The sequence below is a fragment of the Choloepus didactylus genome, chromosome 24 (assembly GCF_015220235.1).
Source record: "Choloepus didactylus isolate mChoDid1 chromosome 24, mChoDid1.pri, whole genome shotgun sequence".
In the NCBI taxonomy this organism is placed as follows: domain Eukaryota; kingdom Metazoa; phylum Chordata; class Mammalia; order Pilosa; family Megalonychidae; genus Choloepus; species Choloepus didactylus.
This window is the reverse complement of record NC_051330.1, coordinates 1,779,691-1,792,503: the sequence shown is the minus strand read 5'-3', so window position 1 is coordinate 1,792,503 and position 12,813 is coordinate 1,779,691. Positions and strand designations below refer to the sequence as shown.

General features: G+C 37.8%; 1 protein-coding gene across 1 annotated transcript in view; it reads left to right on the top strand.

The window, feature by feature from the left end:
• The window catches only part of ZFP2 (ZFP2 zinc finger protein), a 53,932-nt gene that overhangs the window by 1,474 nt on the left and 39,645 nt on the right, over positions 1-12,813 (top strand). The window contains exons 2-3 of the mRNA XM_037817473.1: positions 4,055-4,293; positions 7,327-7,416. Coding sequence (XP_037673401.1) covers positions 4,055-4,293; positions 7,327-7,416 — 329 coding nt within the window. The remainder of the gene's footprint in view (positions 1-4,054; positions 4,294-7,326; positions 7,417-12,813) is intronic.

Here is a 12,813-nt window from a genome sequence, read left to right as displayed (position 1 = left end):
TGCGTAAAAGCTTATGCAATGGCAAGGAGGCATGAGAGGAAATGTGCATTCTCTATACTATTGTACACAGTATTTTTAAATTTCATTTTCCAGTTGTTTCTAACTAGTAAAGAGAAATATGATTGATTTTTGTATATTGACCTTGTGTAGCAACCCGTGACCTGAGCAAAACAGACCTGCAGATCTTTGGTGCACAGCAGTCTGCGTGACCTAGGCAGCTAATGTTTAACCTATTGCCTTTGTAAGCCAGTGAAGAGAAAAAGGGTAAATTGACCTTAAAATGTAACTATATGCAAGCAGGCAGGAAGTGAGAGGCTCTTAGTCTCACAAAAAGAGCAAAATGTAATTGTTCAAGTGCTAGTCTGGTTCCTTCATGCACCACCCCCCAGGTCAGAGTGACCTGTTCCTGCATCTATGCTCCCCCCACCCTTAGGAAGGCCTTTGTCTTAGACCCTTACAAAAGCTTTCTGCCCTTTTTGCATTGCGTGGTCACTTCCCTGTGAATGCGATGCCTGCCCGGCCTGAGAGAGCCGTCAGGATCTCTCCATGACTTCTCACCCTGTAAGCAAGCCCTGAATACAAGTTCACGTATCAGAAAGTGCTCGTCTTCTTTGGCCTCTGGATTGGCATGGCCCTCATGGGCTGTGTCACCTTGTATCTGGTAACCTTGCTAAATTCATTTATTTCTAATAGCTTTTTAATATTCTTTTACATTTTCTCCATACCCAATCATGTCATATGTGAGTAATGACTTTTATTTTTTTCTTTTCCAATCTTAATACCTGTTATTTCTTTTTCTTGCCTTATATCACTATATAACACTGGCCAGTCAAATGTTTAATAGAAATGATAACATTCAATATTTCACCATTTAATATGATGTTATCTATAAGGTGTTTGCAGATACTTGTTATTAGAATAAGGACATTCTCTCTTGGATTCTTAGAGTGCTATGAATTTTTATCATAAACGGTAGTAGTGGTTTGTCAAATCGTTTTCTGCTTTGATTGAATGATTATTTTGTTTTTCTCTTCATTCTTTAATATAGAGAATTACACTGAATGAGTTTTATGTTAATCAGTGTTGTATTCCTGAGATAAATCCTACTTTGTCATGATGCATCATTATCTATGTGTAAATGTGTGTATACCTACGTGTACATATATATGGAGACACTACATGTATATATACATACACATGTATATGCTTGGTTCTGTTTGCTAATTTTTTTTTAAGATTTTTATATCTGTGTTCATGAAGACATTGGTCTCTAATTTTCCTTGAAATATCATTTGCAAATTCTGGCATTACGTTATGCTGCTATAGAATGACATGGGAAGTGCTTCTTCTTTCTCTGTTCTTTGGGTGACTTTGTGTAAGATCAGCTTTCCTCCTTAATAAATAGAAGACTGATGAAGTAACCAAGATTGTGTTCTCTGAACATAGACCAGAAAGAAATGTCTATCAGGTATTTCTGAGGGGAGGATGGAATAAGAACACCTGGAGAGGAAGGGAAAGACAAGCCAGAAGCAAAAGGTGAATACAGCATCTGTGCTGGTTTGAATCTGTTATGTATCCCATAAAAAGCCATGTTCTTTAATGCAGTCTTGTCGGGCAGACCGATTGTGGGTGGGATCTTTTGATTAGGTTGGGTCTTAAATAGTTTACCGGTGCCCTCTATGAGAGGATAAAAGGCAGAGACATTTTGAAGAGAGATTCAGAGAGACACTTAGAGAGAAAACACCCAGAGACATTTTGGAGACACCCATTGAAATCAGACGGTTGGAGATGCTAAGCTAAGAGATGAAGCCCAGAGTTTGCCCCAGAGAAGCTAAGTGAGAACCCACAGATGCTTAAGGAGAAAGCCACTGGAATCAGAAGCTGAAAGCAACACAACCTGGGAGCAAAGGACCAGCAGACGCCAGCCCCGTGCTTTCCCAGCTGACAGAGGTGTTCTGGATGCCATTGGCCTTTCTTCAGAGAAGGTATCCTCTTATCGATGTCTTAGTTTGGACACTTTTATGGCCTTAGAACTGTAAATTTGTAACCTAGTAAATCCCCTTTATGAAAACCAATTCATTTCTGGTATTTTGCAGTCTGGCAGCTTTAGTAAACCAGAACAGCAGCATAGGGACCAGTGGAGACACTGGCCTCCTGATAGGATAAAAGAAACATAATACTGGAATTAAAGGCTAGAGTCCAGGCTGTCAGAAACTTTCAATGCTATCAGAGACTACAGGAGTTTAGATACAATCCTAGAGATAATGAATCACTGTATATTTCTGAGAAGCAAAGTTACCTAAAGAACATATTTTAGGAAGAATGATGGGCAGAGGATTCAAAGATGATTTGAGTTTCAAACATGAGAAGATTTTTTTCATCAGACTTACTAGAGGTTATCAATTTATTGATATTTCACTACAATTTTAGAAAGTTTTCATAGCTTCAAAAAGAAACCCTGTACCCTTTAGCTACTACTCCTTTATCCATATAATTTCTATCTCTATAGATTTCCCTATTCTAGACTTTCATATGAATGGAATCATATATTTTGTGATCTTTTGTGACTGGCTTTTTTCACTTAGCATAATATTTTCAAGTTACACCCACATTCCATTGTATGTATATACCAATTTTATTAATCCATTCATCAGGTGAAGAATATTTTGGATTGTTTCCCCCTCTTAGCTTTGATGAAAAATGTTTCTATATACATTCATGTGAAATTTTTTGTTTTAATACCTCTTTTCAGTTTTTTCAGATATAGATCTAAGAATGTACTTGCTGGGTCATATGATAACTGTATGTTTAGCGACTTCAGGACTTCCAGATATTTTTCCAAATTGTCTGCATCATTATACATTTCCACCTACAGTGTATGAGGATTCTGATTTCTCCACCTCCTCATCAACAATTTATTAGACTCTAGTCATCCTAGTGGGTATGAAGTGGTATCTTGTGGTTTTAATTTGAATATCTCTATTAGCTAATAATATCAATCATCTTCTCATGGGCTTAATGGCCATTTTTATATCTTTATTGCATAAATGCCTATTTAGATCTTTTGTCTACTTTTCAAATTTGGTTATTTGTCTTTCTATTATTGTATGGATTCTCTGTATAGTTCGATATGATTTGCAATTAGTTTCTCCCATTGTGTGGATTGTCTTTTTACCTTCCTGATACTGTCCTTTGAGGCACAGTTTTTGTTCTGTTTTGTTTTTTTAATGAAATCCAATTTATCTATTGTTTTCTTTTGTTGAACACTATTCCAGTCATATCTAAGAAATATTTGCAAATATGAGGTGGTGAAGATTTACCCATATATTTTCTTCTCAGAATGTTATAGTTTTAGTTCTTACATTTAGGTATTTGATCCATTTTGAGTTATTTTTTTTATATCGTGTGATTTAGGAGTCAGATTTCATTCTTTTACATGTGGATTTCCAGGTTTCCCGGCACCATTTGTTGAACACTATTCTTTCCTCCATCGAATGGACTTGGTGCCCTTGTCACAATCAGTTTACTCTTTTTCTAGTTCGTCAAGGTGCAAAGATAGGTTTTTAATTAGAGGGTTTTATTTTTTTTAATCCAATTTTACTGAGATATATTCACATACCAGAAAATCATCCAAAGTGTACAATCTCAGGTTCACAGTATCATCATATAATTGAGCATTTATCACCACAATTTTTGAGCACTTTCATTACTCCAAAAAAATAATAAAAATTTAAAAGAACACCCCAAACACCCCACACCCCTTATCTCCCATATTTATTTATTGTTTTTGTTTTCTTATTCATCTGTCCCTACACTAGATAAAGGGAGTGTCAGTCGCAGGGTTTTCACAATTACACACTTTGAGAGCTACATCATCTTCAAGAACCAGTTCAACAGATTCAGGTATTTCCTTCCAGCTATTCCAACACACTAGAAACTAAAAACCTACCCCTTCTTTTTGCCTCCCGAAGGCACGAGCACCGACAGGCTCTAAAGAGGGGCTTTTTAGGGGTCGCTGGGGTAAGGTCGTAGCACACACCCCCAAACTCACCAGGGTGGCCCCGAGGCTGGGGTGGCCCGGGCGCCCGCCAGCTCCGCGCCTGCGCATTCCGGCAGTCCGCGCCTGCCCCGCGCCTGCGCATTCCGGCAGTCCGCGCCTGCCCCGCGCCTGCGCATTCCGGCAGTCCGCGCCTGCCCCGCGGCCTTGTGGGAACTGTAGTCCCGCGGCTGCGGGGTGGAGGCGCCCGCGGGGCTGCAGCCGCCCTCGGCCGCTCTGGGCCCCACCGGGCGAGGGTGAGCGCGCAGCCGGGACCCGGACTGGCCCGACGCGGGTCTGAGTGCGCGGCGGGCGGGTGGGCGTCAGGCTAGACGGCCACGGGGAACCCGGGACAGCGTGGGCGGGCCCTGAGGCCTGGGGGGCGGGCCGGCCGCGGGTGGGTCGCGGCCTCTCCGGCGCTTGAGGGTCCCCGGGCGGCTGACCTCCAGGCGCGCCTCTTCTCCCGGTGAGAGAGACCCCTCGGGCCAGGGTCGCCCCGGGACGCGCCGCGAATGTGGGCGGTGGGGGGTGCTGGCTCGGGGGCGTCTCCCGGCTCCGGCGCCTGCCCTTGGTGGAAACCGCGTCTCGGGAGCCCGCCTGCTGTGGGCGCGCGCTCCTCCGTCCCTGTCGGCAGCAATGGGGAGGCCAGCCCCGTGCAGTCTGGTGCAGGGACTCCTTTCAAAACTATAATGTAAGACATTAAAGTATGTGTACGTATGCACACACAAATCCACCATAGAACGACTAGAAAATTCAGATGTGCAGAAAGGAAATGCAAAATTCGAAATCTGCATGTCGGTGTGTATATGTGTGTATACATATACACGTACATATGTATATATACATACATAAACATTTAAATATGTATTATATATATTTTTAAATATATAAATATATTTTATATAAAACATTAAAATATGTGTACGTATGCACACACAACTTCACCATAGAACAACTAGAAAATTCAGATGTGCAGAAAGGAAATGCAAAATCCGAAATCTACATGTCGGTGTGTATATGTGTGTATACATATACACGTACATATGTATATATACATACATAAACATATTTAAATATGTATTATATATATTTTTAAATATATAAATATATTTTATATAAAACATTAAAATATGTGTACGTATGCACACACAACTTCACCATAGAACGACTAGAAAATTCAGATGTGCAGAAAGGAAATGCAAAATTCGAAATCTGCATGTCGGTGTGTATATGTGTGTATACACATACATATGTATATATGTATAAACATAGGCTATTTTTTTATTCAAAAATTTGGCTATTGGAATCCATACAGTTTTGCAATGTGTGTTTTCTCTATTTCTGAAAATTGAGTGACGAAACAGATTTGGTAAGGTTGTGCAAAGTGACCACATCTGAAGCATGCAGCTCCATCATGCTTTACATACATCTTTACCTGTGTAACCACCAGTCAAGATTAAGAATACTCGTTATATTACTTAATATATTGAAAACATTTACTAATACCAATTTTTAAAAACCAGGGAAGTCGTCATCTTAATGGATGGGAAGAAACTATGACTGTGCCATGAATTTACGTAATCCTCTCTTTAGGCATTTATGATGTTTCTCTTTTTTTTTTTCCCTCAATATTATAAACACTGTAGGACATCCGGCTACATACATCTTTGCATTCTTCTCTCATGCTGTAAGTCTCTTTAAGTGAAATTTCTGGGTCAAGAGTACTGCAAGACTTTTGGTACTTCCTGTCTTAAGTCTCACCAGAAATGTATCAGTTTCCAAACACCTGGAGCATGAGAGTGCCTGAGGACCCACCAGCCCTAAGTGTAACTTGCTTTAACCTAAGAGGGGCAAATGATAGGGTTGTGTAGTTTTGCATTTTGAACACTAATAAATATATTTGCGCAGTCTGCCTTTCATATTTTCTTTTTATATTGGATACACAAGTGTATATTTCCCTATTATACAGTAACGTTACATTTTCCTATGGCCAGATAAGAAAACCTTCCCTTCATGTTTGGGTCTTTTATGTCATTGTTCGGAAGGCCTTCTGTTCTATACGATCATAAAAATGTTCTTCTGTAATTTCTTCTAGTACTTTAATTTTATATGTATTGTGGCTTTTTTTTTTTTTTTAATTTACTGTGGTAACATACATCCAATGCAAGTTTTCCCATTTTAACCACTTTCATATGTATAATTCAGTGACATTAATTACATTCACAATATTGGGTACCATCACCACCATCCGTGATCAAAATTTTTTCACCCCGAACAGAAACTCTGTATCCTTTAAGCAATAACTACCATTGCAGCCCCAACTCCCCAACCTCCACTTCCCCAGTTCCTAGTAAATTGTAATCTACTCTCTGTATGTATGAATTTGCTTGTTCTAGGTATTTTGTAAAAGTGAAATCATACACAATTTCTTCTTTTGTGTCTGGCTTATTTTACTCAACATAATGTCTTCAAGTTTGATCCATGTTGTAGGATGTATCAGAACTTCATTCCTTTTTACAGCTGAATAATAGTCCATTGTTTTATGTATAAATTGTAATTCTTTTCCAAATGGTGAGCCATTTGTTAGAAGTTATTGAATAATTCATCATTCACTGAAGTGAATTGTCATTTTTTTCATATTCTGAATTCTTACATATAAGTTTTTTTCTGAACCATTTGTGTTGGGAGGATTTTAATTTGTTTCATTGATCCTTTTCCTTGTTAGACTATAACATCCATGAGGAAGGAGATTGTATTTGTCTCATTTATAGCTGTATTTACCCCCTACCCTTGGAATGGTGCCTGGCACATAGTAAGTGGTCAGCCACATATTTGGTGAATAAATAAATTTGCCTATTAAATAACACAGTTCTAACTAATGTAGCTTTGTATCTGGTGAGGCAAGTTCATTATCAGTATTCTTTTCAAAAATTCCTGGCTGTTGTTATACAAGATAAATAACTTTGAAATAATCATTTTCCCCAGAATTAACTTTAAAATAATATTATCTAGGTACAGCTTGGTTGCGAGTGCATTAAGTTTATAAATTAATTTCAAAGAAATGAAAACTTAGAATGTTGAGACATCCTAACCAGGAATATGGTATATCTCTCTCTGTTTAGTCATCTTTTGTCACATATCTTAATAAGTTTAATAAAATAAACATAATAACAATTGTTTTTTTTTATGTAAACGCTGTACACTTGTTACTTAGTTTATTTGTAGATATTCTATTTTGTGGTGGTGGTTGTAGGAGTCTGGGGTCTCATGGTTTCCTTTCCTTTCCTCAGCTCTGCCGTCTCGGACTTCTGTCCGTGCTCCGGGAAGGATCCCACAGGAGGACGGCAATGGCCTCTGGGCCTCTGCCCCTGGAAGCTCAGGTGAGCTCCTTTTCTTTTAGACCTTTCCCTTCCTGCAGTACTGAAGGTAGGCTTCGCTGCAGAGGGTGGAGCTGATGAGATAGCCACACGTTGGCTCTTCCTCCTGAAGCCCTCCGTGTCCCTCACCTCTGTTCTCAGCAGCCCTGGCCCCCTGAGCTCTTGCTGCTGCTCGGCGGCCAGAAAACGAAGAAAAATCATATGAGAGATGGTCCTTGTGCTTATAGGGCTTATGGACCCTCAGGGAGCATAAAAGAGGACACATCTGTACCGGATACAGTAACAGTAATTACACATCGTATATGAAAATATAAGGACAAGTGTGGTCAAGTACCCAGATTGTCAGTGTTCCGAGACCTGGAGGAGGGAAGGATGAGTGTCGCAGCTAGGAGAAATGGGGAGTGTCGGCCTGTCTCAAGGGTTGGGTGCAGACAACTGGAGAGGGTTTGCTGTGATGGAGTCAGTGTGTCCCAGGTTTGAATCCTGACTACCATTTGATAGCTGCTTTGCCTTGAGCAAGTAACTTGACTTCCCTGAAGCATCAGTTCTTTGTGTTGGTAAAGGAAATAACAGTATTAACTGAATGTTTGCCACATATTTGGCATTAAGAATCGCACCTGCTTTATTTCGTTTCCTAGCACCTACTTCGTAAGTTCACTGAAAGTTCAGATGAAATAGCGTAGGTTCAGAGTGCCTAGCAGGGCTCCCGGAATGTTGAAGGAACTTGGTAGAACTTGGCGTTCTAGCCACGAGCTTGGCATTTTGAAATTTTAGAGGTGGGTGTGGCAGTGGGAGGGGTTGGCCAGAGTCTGGGGGATCCCGTGCCTTGTTTGGGGTCGAGTGCTGGGAGGGAGGAGTGTGTGTGGTGGTGTGGAGGGCGCAGGGTTGGGGGAGAACCGTGTAGGTCAGTCTGAGGAATTTCAGTAAAGGGGTTGGCATGATAAAGCTTTTCCGGGAGAAAGCAGTGTCCAAGCAGATAGAGGAAATCACGGAGCGGGAAAAATGACAGAATCCCAGGGTTTTTTGCAGAGAGATCGCCTGAAGATGGCATCTGCTGGTTTTTACTTCTCTGGAAAAGGAAATAAGACATTGCAGGGACTTGGCCCAGGTGACACTAAATTTTTTTTTTCAAGGTTTAGTTTTTTAACCTTGCTGTCTGCAATAGCAAAGGACTTGTAGAATTTTGCCTAGTCTTATGATCATGTATTAGGGTTCTCTTAAATATGTCACTTGTTTTTTTTAATCAGAAATCCAATTTAAAGAAGGTTTCATGGAGACAAATATAAAATGTTTTTATTTCTATCTGTAGCCCTTTTCTCTCTCCCATATTATCAAGCTCAGCTTTAAAAGGCAGAATAACTCACATGCAAGAAGGGCAACTAGAGAGAGAATATTTCTGGGAGAGGGGAATGATTTAAAGAGGTGGCCTTCAGAATATTTAGGTTGATGAAGGTTATGGTTTGGTTTACAGTAGCCTAGATTTTACTTTATTTAGTTAAAATAATCTTAGTTAAATATTGAAATCGGCTTTTTTTTTGAGGTATAATTTACATGCAGTAAGACAACCCAGTTTAAGCGTTCAGTTCATTGAGGTTTGTCAAATTTATATACCCATGTAACCAGCACCCTAATAAAGACACAGAAATTTTCATCACTCCAGAAAGTAATCTTTGTGCCTCCTTCCAGTCCACATTCACCATCCTTTCTAGAACTTCATGTAAGTGAATGTGTTCTTTGGTGTCTGGCTTCTTTTGCTCAAGATAATGTTTTTCAGATTTATCCATGATATTGTGTATATCAGTAGCTCCTTCTTATGGCTGAGTGGTATTGCATTGACTATATCACATTTTGTTTATCCATTCACTTGTGGTAGACATTTTGATTGTTTCCTGTTGTTGGCTATTATGAATAAATCTGTGAACATTCACATACAAGTCTTTGTGTGGACATTGCTTTCATTTCTCTTGAGCAAATACATAGGAGTAGAATTGCTGGATCAAGTGTATGTTTGACTTTATAAGAAACAACTAAATTGTCTGCCAAAGTAATTGTACCATATTACAGTGCTGTCAGCAATGTGTGAGAATTCCAGTTGCTCTACATTCTCTTCCACACCTGGTATTATCACTTGTTTTAATTTTAGCTGTTCCTGTGGGAGATGAGTGGTATCTCATGAAATTTTGAAAAGAAAAAAAAAAGAAACTTTTTTATTATGAAATAATTTCAGAGTTAAAAAAACCATTTCAAAAGTAATACAAGGAATTCATGTATATCCACCAAGATTCCCCAAATGTTAACATTTTGCAACACTTTCTTTCATTTTCTCTGTCCCCTCAATATACAAACATATATATATATAATTTTTTGTTCTGAGTCATTTGATTGTTTTAGACATGATGTCTCTTTACCTCTAAATACTTGAATAAGTATTTCCTAAAAACAAGGATAAGGACAGTGTCTTACATAACAAAAAGACTGATCAAAATGAAGAGCTACAGACCTTATTTACTTCCTGCCCGTTGTCTCATGCAGGTCCTTTGTCTGGTCCAGGATCTAATCCAGATCACACTTTGCATTTACTTGTCATGTCTTCTTCGTCTCCTTTAATCTGGAACAGTTCGTCGGTCTTGTCTTTGATGACCTTGATATTTTTGAAGAATATATAGGCCAATTAAACTTGTAGACTATCCCTCAATTTGGGTTTATCTTTCCTATATTGACGAGTATATAACTATGAATTACCCAAGTATGGTTTTTAATTGCCTTTAACTTTTTAAATCTGTTTTTTTCTGAATATAAATATTAGACATTAAGTTGTAAAAAAAATTGAAAAGGCTGTGTAAGATAAAATTCCATGTCTCAAACGCTCAGAAATAAATATGGGTGTACATTCTTCCAGCCTTTTAAAATACCCGTTTATATATTCTTTGCCCACTTTTATAGTGGATTGTTTATATATAAAAGAAGCCATTTGTATAATATGGCTATTAATCCTTTGCCATAAGTTGCCAATATTGTTCTCTGTCATTTTTTAAATTAGTTTATAACAGCTTTGCTATGGAAAAGCTTTGAAGTTACATGTAGTTAAATTTTCTTTTAGAGTGTTTGGCTTTGGAGTCATACTAAGAATGGCTTTCTGTACCCCAAGATTATATAATTTTTTTTTTTATTTTCTCTTAGTTTTATAATTTTACTGTTTTTTATTTAGATTCTTGAGTTATCTGGAACTTAATTATATGACATGAGGTAGAGATCTGACTTCATTTACCATGATGTGGAGAGGCTTTTCATTCATCCATCCATTCACTTAATAAATATTTGGCACCTTCTGTGCTATGTGTCGTGGACACTGGGACTGTATCAGTAAATAAGACAGGCAAGATTCTATTTCTAGGAAGGGAAAGCAGACAATAAAAAGAAAATGTTATTGAAGATTGTGTTAGGTGCTGTTGAAGACCGTGCAGCAGGGGATGTGGGAGAATCTAACTCGGGAGTCTCTTAGCTAGGGAGATCGGCAGTGGCACTTCTGAGAGATGGTGTTTGAACAGATGTGAGTGGTCCAAAGGAGCCGGCCAACTGAAGAGCTGGAGGAAGTGAGCGTGTTCTGAGAAAAGAACAGCTAATGCAAGGGGCCTAAGGTTGGACTGAGCATGGCATTTGAAGTGATATAATCTATTGAATACTTCTCCATGGATTTGAAATGCTACCTTTAAAATATATTGATTATCCATATATGTGTGAGCATATTTTTCTGGATTCTGTTCTATTACCTTACCTATATCTGCTGTGGTATTACACTATTTTATTTGTTGTTCTTTTAAAATTGATTTTGTAACTTTATAGGGCACATCTCCCCTCATTTTTCTTTTTTCAAAATTTTGGTCACTGTTGTATACATTTATCCTTCTAGATGAACTTTATTATTTATTATCATGTTCCAACAGTAACAATCAAAATGAACAGATACAATTCTGATTTTAATTTCATTAAATCTATTTAACAGTTTGAGGAAGACTACCATCTTTACAATGGTTATTTTTTAAGTAAAAAAATTATTCTATTTATTCAGGTCTTTTATTATGGCCTTTGTGAACTTTTTACAGATTCAACCTGAGGATCTTACATATTTTTATTAAATGTGTTCTTAAGCATTTCATTTTTTTGCTATTGTAAGATCCAACTATGATTATGATTTTATTAAACAAGCTTGGATTCCTAAGAATTATATGTCTGAAGACCCTTTTGCTGTGTTGTTTGGTACCTAAAGCGTCATCACCACCATATCTTCTCTATAAATTATACTTCCATCATTTAAAAAATCCTTATTTGATACTCTCTTGACCTTTTCAAAGAATAACAAAACCAAAAAGCTTTTGTTCTTAGGTTTAAGAAAATCTCTGCATGATGGAGATAAGTCCATGAAGCTGCTTATTCAAACACCATGAGTTACCTTGCACTTAATATAGTACTGGGGGGCAAAAAAAGGCTTACTAAGTGGAAAGGAGAAAGGGGAAAACATCTGAAGGGATTAACAACACATACCTTTTATGAATTAATTCATTAAGTTTCACATTTCATGAGAGAGCAAGCTCTGTGGCACACATGAAAGCTGTTATCTTTAGGTGATGAGAATTTAGGAAACAGAGGAAGACAAGTGAATAGCACATAGCAGTCTGAATTTGGAGTTTTAATTTTGCTTAATGTATTGAGCTAGCAAGGCTGTTTGTTGAAAAAAAAGCTGTTTAATTTTCTGAAGGGGAATCCCATAAATCTGTTTGATATCTTCCTTCACAAAGAAGGGGCTTAAGTTTTGTTTCCACACATATTGTACCTTATCTGAAATTCATATGTTGTCTTCCTTTTTTTTAATTTGCATTTGCCTACTATGTCTTGTCTCCTTTCTTTTTTCTTTCTTTTTTATTTTTTGGTTTGTATTTTATATCTCTAACTTTTCTGGTTTGTGCTATATAGGTCTATGTTTTGTAGGTACCATATAGTTGGATTTTAACCCAAGTTTCGAGTTTTGTCTTTTAGTAGAGAAATATCAACCCATTTATGTTTGTTGTTGTACATGTATTAGGCCATTATCCAGTTATTTAATAGTTATTTAATGATTTATCTTTGCTATGCCTTCTCATTTTGTCCTTTATATTTGCTGAATCAATGATGTTTTCTAGGTCCCTCTTTTCCTTTCATAAAAGAAATTCTGCCGTGTATTGCTATCCTGCTAGTGGCTACCTTTACTTTTTCTGATGGTATCCATCAGTGATTTTTAACATTTCTGTCATTTTGATATATAGATTTAAAAAAACTTAGGGAAAAATAATGAACTGTACCGTAGTGTTGGCTTTTTCTGGAGTCTATAGTAGGATCTAATATACACACAATTTTTTGGATTTG